We start from the raw sequence: 17,931 nt of genomic DNA on the forward strand, positions 1-17,931 counted from the left end.
TGAGTTTTAAGCCAACTTTTTCACTCTCCTCTTTCACTTTCATCAAGAGGCTTTTTAGTTCCTCCTCACTTTCTGCCATAAGGGTGGTGTCATCTGCATATCTGAGGTTATTGATATTTCTCCAGGCAATCTTGATAAGTGTATGTAATATTCTGATACTTGTACCAAATGGACACATAGCTAACATGAACTGAGAAACTGATTTATGTCAAAGCTTCTTCATTAGAATTATAGTGAGTTTCTTGACTAGCAATAACAGGTAGTATCAACTGGCAAATCGTTCAGTTATTGGCATAAAGCTAAGGGGCTGACTTTGTCTATCATCAAAGGGAAGAACCATATTTAACTTTACTACACTTTTAGATGGCTTCTTTTAACTCAGAATTTTTAACAGTTTATATGTTTTATATTAAAAAAAAAATGATGTAAGATTTTCTCTCCTTCTCCACAAGGAAGACATTGTTTATTTCAATCAAATAACAAACTGCTATGAACATATCTCAAATTTAATGGAACTTTATTTTTTAAAAAATCACTTGAATAATTAGGCTAATAATATATAGGCATAGAATAAAAGGTATAATTTATGTAAAAAATCATGTAAACTCAATTAAATATTGGCAAATAATAAAGCATCAAATAATTTCCACAAAGAAGTCCTACTCTGCCATCTAGTGTTCAAATGAGTCACAGTTTAATTTGTATCAGATCTTAATGCACATTCTATGTGGGAGGTTGGAAGGACGGAGAAAATAGGTTGTCAAAGACAGATTACCACACTTCAACTGAGATATCCTGGCTCTGTAGAACTGAGGTGTGATTCAGGAATCCGTCTTTGTAAGAAGCACCCTAGTTGATCCTGTGTAGGTGGTTTCCCAAACGTGTATTAAGAATTATTCAAATGTATCCTAATTATTGTACAGTCTTTAGACATACCAGGCAAGACAGTTTCATCACTGACCCATGAATCACAGATGGTTGGATTTCATAAATTAAAAACAGACTTGATCCCTTTCATGACTTGTGCGTTTTAATAATGTTTTTGTGCGTTTTAATAATGTTTTATCCCCAGTTTTCAACTATTGAATTCTCCAATAAAATGCATTATGTGACAGGCTTTTAGACAAAGAATTCTTCCTTGAAATATTGTCCATGGGGAAAATTTTTTTTGACAGGAGTACATTTCTTTTGTTTCTATTATTTTCATCCTCACCACAGCCTCACTTTTTTCCTGGTAGGATAATTATTGATGGAGCTAATCTGACGATATCTAATGTCACCATGGAAGATGAAGGTATATACTCATGTTCTGCTCACACTGCTCTGGATAGCGTTGCTGATATGACGCAAGTAACTGTCCTTGGTAAGTGCACTAACTAGTGGAGAAATCTTTGTCCTTTTTTTCCTCTATTACTGATTAAATTCCACTGTTCTTGGCAATTAAGCCAATGATTATTTAAGCCTGTGCATGTTTGTTAGTTTAAATTTTTCAATTAGTTACCCTACTTTCAAATGGTTTTACCTCTTCTTATTCTAAAGAAGTTAATTAATGCTTAATTTCTTTTTTCTGCTTGGGTAATGTTGCCAGAAGCAGTGGGAGGTAGGTGATGGTATCAGCAGAAAGAAAACTGAAGTACGCTTGAGTTCCCAGGACCCTTAAGCTGTACACAGAGAAATGTGGCTGAGGGCTAGAAATGGGCTAGTGTGGAGAGGTGAGGGTGGGGTCCAGTGGTGATTAAACAGTGGTCCTGATCTAAACTAGAGGCCAGACCGAGCTCAATTCCCAGGGCCCCATTTGGAAGGAGAGGGAGGGACTTGAAGGGCTCTTATGCAGAGAAAGTCTTCTGACTTTTTTTTAAATAATAATTCTAATTAGAAAGCAATGTGCATGCCCCTTTGGCATAATCAGTGCAATTATGCTTGCAGTCATCCATGTTTACAGCTTGTCGACTGCTGGATAGCTCTCCTAGTTTCCCTTCCGGATTCAGTCTCACCTGCTCTCTGAATCTGGAAAACGGTGGGCATCGATAAACCGCTTACCCTCAAGGTTTCGTTTGCTTTGGCCAGTGGGGAGCAATGGCAGGAGAGGTGGTGGGTGGAGGGTGTGTTCTCCGGATGCTGCCTCCCTGCAGGCTGGCTGTGTGCCTCTGCCATAGTCATCTGTGCTCTCAGAGAGGCTTTGTCCACACAGCTCTCCCTGACGGAATTCTAGTAACTGCCCCGCGCCTCACCCCAGATATACTGCTCATATCTTTTGAGTCTTTATTACAAACTCATTGAATCACCTTGTGTGAACTGTTTACTTTTTGCTGGGAGCCTGACAAAGACATTTTTAGCTTTCTATTATTACTGTATTTCAGTGGGTAGCACTTAGTTTTTCTTTAGCTTGCTGACAGTCCTTAAAAGTGGTTTGGTGAGAGAAAGTGTTAATCACTCCGTCATGTCCAACTCTTCGCGACCCCATAGACCGTAGCCCGCCAGGATCCTCTGTCCATGGAATTCTCCAGGCAAGAATACTGGAGTGGGTTGCCATTCCGTTCTCCAGGGGATCTTACCGACCCAGGGATCAAACTCACGTCTCCTGAATTGCAGGCAGGTTTTTTAGTGTCTTAACCCACCAGGGAAGTATCTTAAATGCCTTGACCATGTATCTAGATAAATCCTTACTATTAATGGGCATTTGTATCCTTAGCACTCTGGTCACTGGGATTCACAGGGAGGTTGCCTCCCCTGGGTAAGAATTCAGTCCCTCTTGAGGTAGGCTGGTGGAAAATGAGTAAAGAGGCTGGATCTTTACTAGTGAAGCCAATGACCACTGTATTTCAAGTGAGATAAATGACCACCATGTTTCAAGTGAAACTAATGACCACTTAAAAATACCCCAAAATGTTCAGTTTTACCTATCAGATGATAGGTGGTATGGACTTGGTTCAAAAGAAACCTTTTTAGGAGATGTATTTCAGCTACTTCAGGGAACTAAAAGTAGAAAGGTTCAGTCCTTAGTAATCATTCCAGTAAGTGATTCACCAGATAAAATGGTTAAAATTCAGGTAGACTGGAATTTGTCCCAGGTATAATTTTAAATGTCAATGTCAGGATCCACGGGCTTTGCCCTCAAGTATTTTGAGCAATGGCAAGGAGACTGCCTTCCCTACCACCTGATACATGCCACGTAAATTTTCTTGTGAAATTTGATATGTCAGTCTTGTAATTAGGCTGCCATCTTCTAGAACTATTAAAAGTTTGATAATTTTAAATAGTGACTATGAGTATATGCGGAGAAAGCAATGGCACCCCACTCCATTACTCTTGCTTGGAAAATCCCATGGATGGAGGAGCCTGTTAGGCTGCAATCCATGGGGTCGCTAAGAGTCGGACACAACTGAGTGACTTCACTTTCACTTTTCACTTTCATGCATTGGAGAAGGAAATGGCAACCCACTCCAGTGTTCTTGCCTGGAGAATCCCAGGGACGGGGGAGCCTGGTGGGCTGCCATCTATGGGGTCGCACAGAGTCAGACACAACTGAAGTGACTTAGCATAGCATAGCATGAGTATATGTACTATTTATTGATGAAGCAATTGCCAAATGTTTTTAGAATGAAAATAAAATAATGAATGTTTAATGAGATAGGGGGCATCCTCTTACCACTTCTTGGAGTTTATACCCTATTTTTTCAGGTCAGTCTCTGATTTTAAGAAGCATATCCCCATAACTGAGAGCAACAAATGTCAAATCCATGTATAGTTTCTAAAAGACTCTTTTTCCTGGAAAGTAGTTTTTTAAAGCATATGGTTGACCCTTTTCAATCAGAAGTTACTTTCAAAAGCCCTGCCAGAAGCAGCCTTTAAGAGCAGCATTCTTTTAGGTCTCAATTGCAGTCCATCTCTCATAGTTCCACGTGATTCTCAGAAAGAGCAGATTTTAATGTCATACAAAACAGGCTGCACTGGTTGTTCAAAGAAATTTGAGAAATAGTAGACTTAGTAAGTGCCAAAGACAAGCTTAAATTCTCTGAGTTCAAATATCCTCAAGCCTGTGGAGGAAATAAATTCTTATTTAGGGCTCCTACAGTAAATTATCATTTAGGATTCTACAGTGTGAACATAGTCACGGACCATATTTTAAAAATAAACATGCTGTCTCCTGAAGTGAAAACAATGTTTATCAGTATAAATTCCCAACAGTTGTTAAATACAGGGATAATGGATGTTATTTCCCACTTGGAGAAGAAAGCTCACCTAAGAAGGTGTCATCAGATATGACTTTGATTGTCTCCTCTGAAAAAATGTGTCCTTTTACTGTTCCTTTTATATTTAAAGTACCAGAAATTTCCGTGTACTTTAACACACTTAAAATTTGTCATTGCCTACTCAGGTTTCTAATCTCTGTCACAACATTTATCAGCTCAATATCTTCATCCAATATAAATCCCTTTCCTACTCTTCTTTAGAACTCCAGGTATGATATACTGATAATTAATTGTTGTAAATGAAAAATCCAAAGCATGTAGAAAAGAAAGCCTAAATTCATGTTCTTATTTTCCTGTACTTATAGGACCTAAGTTTATGATTCTAATATGATAATTACATGCATGATTTAAGTGATAATACACTGTTTACTTAGTCACAAAACATTTATGTGCAAGGCACTGGGCATGTAAAGATGAATAAAGTATGGTTACTACTCTGGAAGATCTGTTTCGTCCCATATAAGAGATGAACCAAGCATATAAATAAGTGTATGAGCTATATTAGTCACAGTAAAGGGAGGTAATACTTACAGTTGGGAACAGAGGTGGATGAACCTGCATTTGAAATAGAACCAGAAGGTCAGGTGAGATTTGGCAGGTCAGAGTGGAGGCAGGGGCATGTAGGGGAAGCAGGGGATTGCAGGGTACCTTAGTGAGGAAATGGGATTGACAAGCCAATGATCTGCCATCTCCTTACCTTTATTTTTCATTATTAATCAGATGTTCCGGATCCACCAGAAAACCTTCATTTGTCGGAAAGACAGAACAGAAGTGTTCGACTGACGTGGGAGGCTGGAGATGACCACAACAGCAATATCAGCGGTAGGGAAGACTTGGGGTAGCTGTGTTCTCCAGAGTTAAAATTAATATTAAAGCCATTGGTGCATGAGTGGATTATCCATAAAACATCCTTTAAAACATTTAATATTATATATAAACCTTAGTATAACTTAAACATTCTCAGTCTTTTCTAATGTGTTTTTTGTGTTCCCACTGCCAGAGTATATTGTAGAATTTGAAGGAAACAAAGAGGAGCCTGGAAGGTGGGAAGAACTGACTCGAGTCCAAGGAAAGGAAACAACAGTTGTGCTGTCTTTGGCTCCATATGTGAGATACCAGTTCAGGGTCATAGCCATGAATGAAGTCGGGAGAAGCCAGCCTAGCCACCCATCAGGCCATCATGAAACACCCCCAGCAGGTATGGACGCTCACACCTCAAGTTTCTAACAAAATATTTTAGTTTGCCGCATCCTTGAACATCTTTAATAAAAAAGGATTGATGCCATGGTGTAGGATTTTAGATTTCCTCCAGTACAGAACTAACAACATGGAAAATAGTCAAAGGACATCAGTCTTCTAAGTTGTATATAAATGTTTGAGGAACATGAACAAGCATTATTCTGAGCAATTTCTGATAGCTGAGTATTATGTTAAAATCAGATACCATAAATAAGTTGTAAACTAAAGTTCAATGTATATTAAAGTCAACTTTCTCTTTATTTTTCTCCTCATTTCAACTTGCTGAAGTAAAACTCTTGATATGTTATAGATAGTGCATTCAATTTTTACTGCATGTAATGCCCTTTTATGCATTTAGTGTATTTTTTGTATCTCAATAGCTAAATAGATATCTAATATCTACCTAAAATCTCAAGATGCTTTAAAAAAATTCTCAACAACCAACATGCTGTAGTATATACAGAATTCAAAATATAATATTGTAAATGTGAGCCTTATATAATATTATAAACCAATAAAGCAAAATATTGATAGTGCTGAAATTTGTATTACTGAATTGGAAATGATTAAAAATGTGGTCATAGCATGGTATTTGTTCCCTCTCTGTCTGAAATAAATATACAAGGATATAATTCCCTTTGGGGATTGAGACAATATAAGCAGAGATAATAATCAGGTACTTGTATGATTTTAGTATAAGTTCATCTTGGCACTAAACTGTATACTTAACCCTTCTTATAAAATCAGTTCAGTTCAGTTCAGTCGCTCAGTTGTGTCTGACTCTTTGCGACCCCATGAATTGCAGCATGCCAGGCCTCCCTGTCTATCACCAACTCCCAGAGTTCACTCAAACTCACATCCATCGAGTCAGTGATGCCATCCAGCCATCTCATCCTCTGTCATCCCCTTCTCCTCCGGCCCCCGATCCCTCCCAGCATCAGAGGCTTTGCCAGTGAGTCAACTCTTCGCATGAGGTGGCCAAAGTACTGGAGTTTCAGCCTTAGCATCATTCCTTCCAAAGAAATCCCAGGGCTGATCTCCTTCAGAATGGACTGGTTGGATCTCCTTGCAGTCCAAGGGACTCTCAAGAGTCTTCTTCAACACCACAGTTCAAAAGCATCAATTCTTTGGCGCTCAGCTTTCTTCACAGTCCAACTCTCACATCCATACATGACCACTGGAAAAACCATAGCCTTGACTAGATGGACTTTTGTTGGCAGAGTAATGTCTCTGCTTTTGAATATGCTATCTAGGTTGGTCATAACTTTCCTTCCAAGGAGTATATAATAGATTCATCCAAATATATTTCATGGGGACATTACCTGCTGTTTCCTATTTGATGCCCCTAAAACTTAGCTGTTGATATTAATATATGACCTTTAATTTTATTCACGTTGAGGCAAACATTCATATCACATTTCAAACAGTAATTCTAAAAGAAAAAGCAGATTTAAAACTAAAATGTATATTTAAATAGTGTGTTTAGAATTTTAAGAGCAGGTTTAAAATTAAGACAGGTAAAGTAAATCTATTTCTGATGAATAATAAGTATATCACTCCATGAATATGATTTTACTCCTTATATATATTTTATATATATATATATATGATGCTTTATGTGAGGTGAGATGTGTTAACTAACTATTGTGATCATTTCATAATATGTATAAATATAATATGTGAAGTATATACATTCTAAAATAATTATATAAAAGTGCTGTGAATCTTTTTACAAACTGGGTCAGATATAAGTAAATATAATCAAAGTTATGTAAAAATCTGTTTTTTATGGGCAGAGGGATGATATATTTGTAGATAATACAATGGGGAAAAGTAATTTTCATATTTATAATTTTTCAGCTCCAGACAAGAATCCACAAAACATAAGAGTTCAAGCTTCTCAACCCAAGGAAATGATTATCAAATGGGAGGTGAGGATTCTTTATGTTTTACTTATTACCGTTGTGTTCTTTTTACTTTTTTTAGGTCCACGTGCTAAGTATAATGATAGAACAATCTCTTTTAAGAACAGAAGAAAACTACTTACATATTTTATAAATATATTTTATTTATATATTTTAAAAAGTCATCACGATTAGAAGGTTGTAAAATAGAGTTTAACTGTGGTAGATAATTTAAGAAAGTTTTTACAGGCTGATTTCACTGCAATCCATTCCCCAAAATTTATGATTCCTAATATTGTTATTACCAATATTCTTAATCCTCTCCCATTTAAAAAAAAAAAAGAAAACTACTGATAATCTTTCACTGTCTTTTGGTACATGGCCAATAAAGATTAAGCATATCAAAAGTATGACCCCTAAGGAACAGTCACCACTTACTAAGCACTATTAGGCATTCTGTGTACTCATATCAAACTCTGAGACCAATGTTGTCAAGACAGCATCATTAATACTGTGTCCTAGATATAGAAACGGGTCCATGGATAGACTGGGCCATCACCATACAATTAGAAATCAACAAAACTAGGATTTGCACATGAATATCTTTGAACTTCAAACTCTACTCATTTTCTCTTTTTTTTATATATATATATAAAATGTTAAAAGTTACTAAAATAGACTTTTCTCTTTGAATTTTGCACGAAAGTTTGTATCTGCTCAGATGACTTTAATTTTTTTTAATGCCATTTCTAAATTTCTTCTGTAACTTTTTCTCTCCTCTATTTTGACATGTTTCATGAACAAGTATTTTACCTTACTTGAAAGTTGGTTACCATTTAGCAAGTCTAAGTAATAACAGATTTCTGATATTGAAGTCACTGAATTTTACAAGCATTTTTTAATGTATGCTGGAATGTATTAATTTATTTCCACAACTCATTCCAGATGTGATTTTTGGAAGAATTTTAGAAGGTACAAAGTTTGATTTCCTTTTTTCTTCATCATTGATTGGTCTTATAACATTGCCCATACCTACAAAATATGTAGTCAATATTTTTATGTAAAACTAACCCTTTATTCCCATTTCAGTGAGAGTAAGCTTTGCAAACTTAAAATTTGAAAAATAATTGGCAATATACAGAAGTTAAATATAGTCAAGAATAGTATTATTTTCTTGAATATATGGCCACAAATAGCTACTACCACATTTAAAATTATGTTAGGATCTTATCCTTTTAGAGTATCTATTGTCTTTTAAGTTCCATAGAAATTTCTATTAGATAGATGATATAACTGGATTAGATGACAATAATAGTGTATAATTATCAGGTCACTTCCTCTAAAAAGTGCACCATTTTCCACTAACATTAGTTCATTAATTGTCACGACTCCTCTGGGAGGGCTATACATTCAGTACAGAGAAGCTGGGGCTCCAGTTTTGTGATCTTACCCAGATGCGTGCCCTGAGTCAGTAATGAAAAGAGAGCTGGGATCTGCAGTCCTTCCTCCTGATCATCCTATTCATTAATCACTCTGTCCCCACCCGCAAAGATACACAAGACTAATTACTAGTGCTCTCTTCTTGGAAGAATGGGATTAAACTATGAAAGTGTTTACAGTTTGTCTTTGAAAAGTAAATCACATGTAATTTAGTAATTAACTGACCAGAGGAAGGAAATAGAGATTTGGAACTAAGCTGACAATTACCTTCATAATTTATTCCATTGTGTTTCATGTCATTTTGAAATGTCAGAGGCCTAATAACTATAAGCATAACCAGTGAAGTTTAAGAACATTTACTCATCAGTTATTCTTTTGCATGAATTATCTTGTAAACTGGAGTTAAATGCCAGCTATTTCCCCAGGTTGACAAGCACACAGTATAAATTGATTACCAGATCCCCTCCAAAGATTGACTTACAAATAATTCCTATCTACAAGATAATGATCAGAGAGGAGCAATTTGTCTTAAAAAAAAAAAAAAAGGAAGAAAACATTGATCTTTCACAAAAGGATTAAATAGGAACAGACTGGTTGTCCCTAATTCTCTTTTGGTTTACGTTTTCTTTTTAGCATTAACTATGAATAAAAGTATTATGAGGTCCTTGGTTTATATATGGCAGTCAAAAATAGTCTTTGTTTTCCTGAATGTATAATCTAGTTGGAGGTACAGACAATAGGCAAATACAGGAGAAATAAAGTAATATCATTATGAAACATTCAATGGAGAAAAATAATATACAAACTTTTATTTGTAACTTATTAGTGAATGTGCATTTACTCATTGATAGGTGAACCTTATTTTACAGTAAAAATGGATTTCAGTTATCTTATTTAACTCATGTTCTATTGTATATACATTATCTTTATAAATTTGGCACATTAAATATTAAGGACTCACTTTTTTTTTAAAGTGACATTAAATTTTAACTTAATGATAAAACTACTCTTTTTAGTTAACATTATCTTCTAAGATAATGATGAGTTTATACTTTATTCTTAAGTATAAATGTATTTATGTTACATTTGAACTTCAATAAAATAGCAAATACGTAATCTCACAGATTCCAGAAAATGATCAAAACAAACAAAAACCCATTTCATTAATGTTTGGGAAACAGCAACTTCTCCAATTACCTGGTTATATGATCACAGCCAAGTGGTTTAAGCCCTCTAAAGGATGTAGGACTTATTATTTCTACTACAATTGTAATCAGAAAACCACCAGCCTTAAAATGAACTTAGGCAATACAAATGGAGAAGGCAATGGCACCCTACTCCAGTGTTCTTGCCTGGAAAATCCCATGGGTGGAGGAGCCTGGTGGGCTGCAGTCCATGGGATCACGAAGAGTCGGACACGGCCGAGTGACTTGACTTTCACTTTTCACTTTCACGCATTGGAGAAGGAAATGGCAACCCACTCCAGTGTTCTTGCCTGGAATCCCAGGGACGGAGGAGCCTGGTTGGCTGTCGGACATGACTGAAACGACTTAGCAGCAGCAGGCAATACAAAAAAATCTGTCCAGTTTCTAGTCAGTATAACCTTGATTTGTTGATAGATCTCTTTGAAAATTCAATAGAAGTACAGTTTTGTTCTACGAAATCAGACATAGAAAGTTTTACTAGCAGTTCCGTTGATTTTCAGATCCTTTGAAGGGCATCCACGGACCCCATCTAGAGATGCCTAGACATCAAATTAAGAGCCTCTTTTATAGAGATGCCTTTCTTATGAGCAGCTGCATGAGGGGAAGGAATGCTGGTGATCTTCCCTCACCCCCAACCCCACACCCCTGGTTACTATGGTTTGTTATCTTTGTTTGGGATCTATTTGTGAATTTGTTGAGGTTTTGTTGTCCACTGTCTAAAAGCCAAATACAAAGTATTCCTGCAGTTTCTTTGGGAGTCTAGGCACCAAAGAAGCTGGCGATTTAGGTAAGGTTTTTTTTCTTAACAGTGTTACCTAGGGTGGCACAGTTTGTTTTAAAATTTTTCAGAGAGCTTTATCAAATGCAACTATTTTTCTTGAAGCAAAACATGCATAAACTGAATAATAGTATTTGTACATATTTATTGTCAGCTGGGACTGAAGGTAATTGTAATTCCAGATTGTGGAATGGAACTAAAAGCTTGTGGCCTGACTTACCTGGGCAATGTGACAGCCTCTGGTAAGTTTATCTATATGAGAGTAGGAAATATCTTGAAACAAAAGTTTGAAAGCAAAACATAAACAGTGACTGTGAAAATCTCAGAAAGCTTTTGATTTCATATTTTTTCCTCTTAGAGAATTTAACTATTAACCCTAGAATAAGCACCAGACTTGAAATTATTGTGCTGATATACTACTGTTCTTTCAACTTTATTCCATCCAATCCCTCTATTAAGTACTTATAAATTAATCTGAGTCAAGAAGTATTGCAAATTCTATAAAAACATTACGTATGGTTATTGAATCACTTGAATATACAGACAAAATTATTAGTTATATAGGTGACCCTTATAAATCTATGTCTAAAATCAGATTTTTATGTATTGTATATAATTGATTCATTTAAACGCATATTCCCATTTTTTGTGATATTAAACAGATGGTTTAAATCACATTAATGTTTTTTAATTAAAGTATTATTTAATTAAAAGCTAGAGTGGAAATAACCAATCTCCTATTCGAGAAATTCCTCCAGTAAATATTTCTATACAGCAAATTAAACTGGAGGATGGGGAGTGCTTTCTCATAAAAGAGAAACAGAATGGGCAAGGAGCTGGGAACTATTGTATTATAAAAAGGAGCTACATCTTCTGGGTACTAGTGCACACAAATACATATTATACAAGAATATTTACTTGTTCTCTCTCTTCTCTTGGAAGGAAGATGGGGGATAATGGATGTAGTCAGATGGAGAGAGTTTTGACTGAAAAGCCATGAAAAAAATCCCATTTATATTTAGGGATCCTGGAGTAGGAAATGGCAACCCACTCCAGTATTCCTTGCCTGGGGAACTCCATGGACAGAGGAGCCTGGCAGGCTACAGTCCCTGGGGTTGCAAAGAGCGACTAACACTATACTTAGGGAACTTTTAGCCATGTCCTTTTCATTTCTGAGGTTCTTTAGGAATGAAAAAATTAGAATATAGAAGAAAGTGTGAAGAAAAGCTAAAACCTTCTATGGAATTTCTTAGTAAGTTATTTCATATATGAACAGTTAGAATTAACCACAAGGGCATAATCCAGACATCTAAATTGTGGGATTCTTTCTACTTGGGGAGGGGAAGGAGCAACTCTCAAGCTTAAATGAACAGAATGACAAAACTTTTCACAAGCATTTCCAAACCAAAGAGGGGGATTAAAGATCTCACCAAAAATGATCCCTTTTTTGCCACATTGCTTGTACCACTTAGGGTGGCTTCTCTATCCCCTGACTCAGCATGTCTGTGATCACGCCGACCTTCTGTTTTAGCCTTTGAAAGCCATGGAGCAGAATGGACCCGGACTGGAATACAGAGTGACCTGGAAGCCACAGGGAGCCCCGGTGGAGTGGGAGGAAGAGACAGTCACTAACCACACCCTGCGGGTGATGACACCTGCTGTCTATGCGCCGTACGATGTCCAGGTTCAAGCCATCAATCACCTGGGCTCCGGCCCTGAGCCACAGTCAGTGATTCTGTATTCTGGAGAAGACTGTAAGTGATGCAGCTGACACCCACCACTTCTAGAATAGCTTCTCTCAAGTAGATTGCACCCCTGTCGAGGAGCATTTTTAAGCAAGTAGTGCATGCAAAGAGGCTGTACTTACAGTGGGAGATAAAAAGAAATTGAACACATGGTTTCTACTTTAGAGCTGACTGCGGGAGAGTTGTCAGAGGGGTGGTGAGGAAGAACATTGAAAGGTTTAATTTTATTCAGTTTCCCCAAAAAAACTACTTCCATAATGAACATCAAAGACCTGGAACCATCAGTGCACACAGCTCAGCAGCATGACTCTTAGGTGTCCAATCATATGTGCCCTTACTTGTCAAGGACCTCCTAACAGCTGCCTGCTGCCACACCCCTGGCCTCAGCGCTGGAGCCTTCCTAAGGAAGGTGAGGTGCAGACCCAGATTTCCATATAGAAGCACTTATACGCAGAATGTTGAGGTACTAATGACATAATTTTATTATTAGGTATTTATACCATAAGAACTGCTGCAAATAAATGTTTGGAAAAAGGAAAGACACTGCATTACAAATAACTAGATAGTAGGCATTATTCTCATTGTTCTTACAGTATCCAAAGTAATATTTTGATCCAAGAATAGAAAAAGGGCAGGAATGTGAAATGACTAGCTCCTTATTTACCTGCTACCTGTGTTCTCACTAAGACTTACCTGGTGGCTCAGACGGTAAAGCGTCTGCCTACAATGTGGGAGACCTGGGTTCAATCCCTTGGTCAGGAAGATCCTCTGGAGAAGGAAATGGCAACCCACTCCAGTGCTCTTGCCTGGAAAATCCCATGGACAGAGGAGCATAGTAGGCTCCTACAGCCCATGGGGTCGCAAACTACTTCTCTGTAGTTGGCTCCCCTGTAGAATGGGGATAATAATAATACCATTTTATGGGACTGTTCTAAGGATTATGTGAGCCAATCCAGGATAGGCTCTCAGAACAGTGTATGACACACAGAATATGCTCAATTACTGTTGAACACAAATATGCTCAATTAATGTTATTCATATTCACCAAACTCCCAAATCATTTGAGTTATATTAGTCTGGTTCACATGTTTCCAAGGCAAGATGCCCACAGAGGATTTCATTGTCCACTGTTTTCAGTTATCTTGCTCACACCATATCCATCTGGACAAGGGCTTTTCTCAGTACAGTGTGGTACAGGCCCTCCTCTTCTCTGCTCCTGCTGCTAAGTTGCTTCAGTCGTGTCCGACTCTGTGCGACCCCATAGACGGCAGCCCGCCAGGCTGCCCCATGTCTGGGATTCTCCAGGCAAGAACACTGGAGTGGGTTGCCATTTCCTTCTCCAGTGCATGAAAGTGAAAAGGGAAAGGGAAGTCGCTCAGTCGTGTCCCACTTTTAGCGACCCCATGGACTGCAGCCTACCAGACTCCTCCGTCCATGGGATTTTACAGGCAAGAGTACTGGAGTGGGGTGCCATTGCTCTTCTCTAGAAACCTATTAATATTGGGGCACTGAAACTCTTCTTTAATGAGAAACTCTCTTCATTCCACTTGAAACTGATTTGAGCAAAGTGCTTTCCTTTTCTCAAAAAAAAAAAAAAAATGAAGGATCACCTTTAGAAAAGGATCCTAATAATCGTGTTTGGATTATTTGAAAGCTAATCCTTCTTATGTGCCCAACAGATCCTGATGCAGCTCCAGTGATCCAAGGGGTGGATGTTATAAACAGCACATTAGTTAAAGTTACCTGGTCAACAATTCCAAAGGAAAGAGTACACGGACATCTGAAAGGATATCAGGTTTTTATCATAGCTTTTCTTCTTCTAATTGTTAAATTAATATATTTCCTGTGAATAAGACTGATTTCAGAAGCTTAAAGAGAAATCTGCTATCACCGGTGATACGCTGTTCTTCAGTTCCTGAGTCGTGTCCAACTCTTTGCTACCCCATGGACTACAGCACTCCAGGCTTCTCTGTCCTTCACATTCATGTCCATTGAGTTGGTGATATGTTAAAGGGTTCCTATTGTCATTGCAGGTAAACTGGTGGAAGACAAAAAGCCTATTGGATGGAAGGACACATCCCAAAGAAGTGAACATTCTGAGATTTTCAGGACAAAGAGACTATGGAATGGTTCCTTCTCTGGATGCCTTTAGTGAATTTCACTTAACAGTCTTAGCCTATAATTCCAAAGGGGCTGGTCCAGAGAGTGAGCCTTTTATATTTCAAACACCAGAAGGAGGTGAGACAGTTCAGGATTAATATCTAGTTTATAAATAACAATTTAAAATAACAAATATCCCAATGGTCAAAACATTTCCTCCCTTAGTAGTAGTAAAGTTGTACATATGTCATATGAGTTAGCTCCTCAATTTGATAAAAAGAAAAAAACTATAATTTTTTAAAGAAATTTACCAATTGGAGTGTCTATTGTTGGTTTTGTGTTTTCCAGTACCTGAACAACCAACTTTTCTCAAAGTCATCAAAGTTGATAAAGACACTGCCACTTTGTCCTGGGGGCTACCCAAGAAATTGAATGGAAACTTAACTGGATATCTGTTGCAGTACCAGATAAGTGAGTACATATTTGAATTAGATTTGCCTATTAACGTTTCATTTTTTTTTTTTTTTGGTTGAGTATTTGGTTTCCCATGCTGAGAATCTAATTCATGGTTTGTAGGCTGGCATACTTATAGCACAGGGGTTTGTAAACTGGCTTAGAGATCAAATCGAGCCTGCTGCCTGTTCTTAAAAGTTTTATTGCAGCATGGCCATGTCCACTAACTTATATTTGTCTATATCTGCTTTCTTACTATAGTGGCAGAGCTAAGTAGTTGCAACAGAGATCACATAGCCCACGAAGGCTAAAATATTTACAATCTTGTCCTTACCAGAAAGGTTTGCCAATTCTTGTTTTAAGGGGAAAAAAGCAGTAAGTTAATAGACACCAGAAAATATGCATTTTAATATGTATATAGGTATTCTCAGGTGGATCAGTGGTAATGCAGGAGATGTAGGAAACACAAGTTTGATCCCTGGGTTGGGTAGATCCCCTGGAGAAGGAAATGACAACCCACTCTAGTATTGTTGCCTGGAGAATCCTATGGACAGAGGAGCATGGCGGGCTTTAGTCCATAGGATCACAAAGTGTCAGACATGACTGAGCACGCACACACTCATATATATAAGATACCTTGAGAATTAGGAAATATGCAAAGAAAAAAGTTAGTAAATGATGTCATGGATACAGAATAGGTTGGTGATGGTGGTGGTAGCCCCAGACTTGAAAGTTGGGGAGGGGTAGGAGAAATGGGTGAATAGCTTGTTTCTATTTTTAAGTAAATTAAATTTAAAAATTGGAAACAGAAAAAGAAATGATGTAGTGGAGATGCAGAGCACACTGACTTCCACCCTCCCCTGCCTCTTCTGTCTCTGAGGCATGTTTCCAGTCTCAACTCTGCATACACTTGTATTTGTAGAATCCTGCTTCTGTAGCCCACTGCTGCAGTCATGTCACACTGAGAGATCTAGAGCTGTCTTTGGACCACCACACGGGCTCTCCCCATATGCTGCTGTGCCATTCAGTTAAAAACAACATGTCTGGATGAAAGCGTGTTGTTTAGATTAGATTATTTTAATCATAGCACCACCCATCTGTTACAGTCCTCAAATCTAAGTATCAGCTCAACATGGAGATTAGGGGACTGAGCTCATAAGAAAATGTTAAACTTAGAAGGCATAAATTCCTAAACAGCAGAAACATCAGGTCTATGGAAGCCCAGTCTACACTGCTTGCATAGGTCAACTGGATCATAACCCTGAACTGCCATCAATCCCTTCAACTCTTGCGGCTGTTCGGGGCAGGTATCAGCTTTAGCTTCTGTTCTGCTTTGAGTACCTGTGATTAAACAGGTACAGGCATAACCCTAATAGAGGCAGTGGTTTAGCATTTTTGAGTATTGGCTAGTTAGCAGGATCAGTAAAAATTGAGTACTCTCCCTTCATTTTTCATGAAAACAGGAAGTCTATGAAGTATGTACCATCACTGCTTTATGGATGAGAAGTACACAGAGTTCACTTACAAAGAGTCATGCAGTAAAACAAGTGTTACGAAAACATTGAAACCCAGCTCAGTCATTCTAGATGCTGAGCTCGTGAAAGTTGCTCAGTCATGTCTGATTCTTTGCAACCCCATGGAATAGTCCAAGGAATTCTCCAGGTCAGAATACTGGAGTGAGTAGCTATTTCCTTCACCATGGGATCTTCCAATCCAGGGATCAAACCCCGGTCTCCCATATTGCAGGCAGATTGTTTACCAGCTGAGCTACCAGGGAAGACTTTAAGTCTCTTAATTCCATGAACTGTATTTCAAACATGTAGGAAGCACTGAAGAAATACTCGAGAACTTTTCAATGTCAACTTTATTTGGTAAAGATAGATATTATCTTTATTCTAATAATAGAAAAACTGAATATTAAATAAATTCCTACCTTCATGTTGATCTGTATATAATATCTAAACTTATTTTAAAAACAACTGCTTAGAATATATATAGAAAAAGCTGAAATATTAAAATCGCTGTGGTTACTCTACTACTTGATATGTGGACTTTCAATAAAATAACAACTTTATATTTACTTCAGTTCAGTCGCTCAGTCGTGTCCAACTCTTTGGACCTGATGCACTGCAGCATGCCAGGCCTCCCTGTCCATCACCAACTCCCAGAGTTTACTCAAACTCATGTCCATTGAGTCGGTGATGCCATCCAACAATCTCATCCTCTGTCGTCCCCTTCTCCTCCCACCTTTAATCTTTCCCAGCATCAGGGTTTTTCCAGTGAGTCAGTTCTTTGGATCAGGTGGCCAAAGTATTGGAATTTCAGCTTCAGCCTAAGTTCTTCCAATGAATATTCAGGACTGATTTCTTTTAGGATGGACTGGTTGGATCTTCTTGCAGTCCAAGGGAATCTTAGGAGTCTTCTCCAACACCAGAGTTCAAGAGCATCAATTATTTGGTACTCAGCTTTCTTTATAGTCCAAATCTTACATCCATACATGACTACTGGCAAAACCATAGCTTTGACTAGATGGACCTTTGTTGGCCAAGTAATATCTCTGCTTTTTAATGTGCTGTCTAGGTTCGTCATAGCTTTTTTCCCAAGGAGCAGGTGTCTTTTAATTTCATAGCTGTAGTCACTATCTGCAGTGATTTTGGAGCCAAAAAATAAAGTCTGTCACTGTTTTCACTGTTTCCCCATCTATTTCCCATGAAGTGATGGGACCAGATGCCATGATCTTCGTTTTCTGAATGTTGAGCTTTAAGCCAACTTTCTCACTCTCTTCTTTCACTTTCATCAAGAGGCTTTTGAGTT

The 17,931-nt window shown here is 37.7% G+C and overlaps 1 protein-coding gene across 12 annotated transcripts in view; it reads left to right on the forward strand.

Annotated features, from left to right (window-relative positions):
- Positions 1–17,931, forward strand: part of CHL1 (cell adhesion molecule L1-like) — a 356,522-nt gene that overhangs the window by 322,509 nt on the left and 16,082 nt on the right. For all 12 annotated transcript variants that reach the window (XM_010862011.1, XM_010862008.1, XM_010862020.1 and 9 more), the window contains 8 exons: positions 1,239–1,363; positions 4,974–5,075; positions 5,254–5,451; positions 7,353–7,423; positions 12,351–12,573; positions 14,244–14,359; positions 14,598–14,802; positions 15,013–15,135. In XM_010862011.1, coding sequence (XP_010860313.1) covers positions 1,239–1,363; positions 4,974–5,075; positions 5,254–5,451; positions 7,353–7,423; positions 12,351–12,573; positions 14,244–14,359; positions 14,598–14,802; positions 15,013–15,135 — 1,163 coding nt within the window. The remainder of the gene's footprint in view (positions 1–1,238; positions 1,364–4,973; positions 5,076–5,253; positions 5,452–7,352; positions 7,424–12,350; positions 12,574–14,243; positions 14,360–14,597; positions 14,803–15,012; positions 15,136–17,931) is intronic.

The sequence above is a fragment of the Bison bison genome, unplaced genomic scaffold, assembly GCF_000754665.1.
Source record: "Bison bison bison isolate TAMUID 2011002044 unplaced genomic scaffold, Bison_UMD1.0 scf7180017864474, whole genome shotgun sequence".
Taxonomy (NCBI): Eukaryota; Metazoa; Chordata; class Mammalia; order Artiodactyla; family Bovidae; genus Bison; species Bison bison.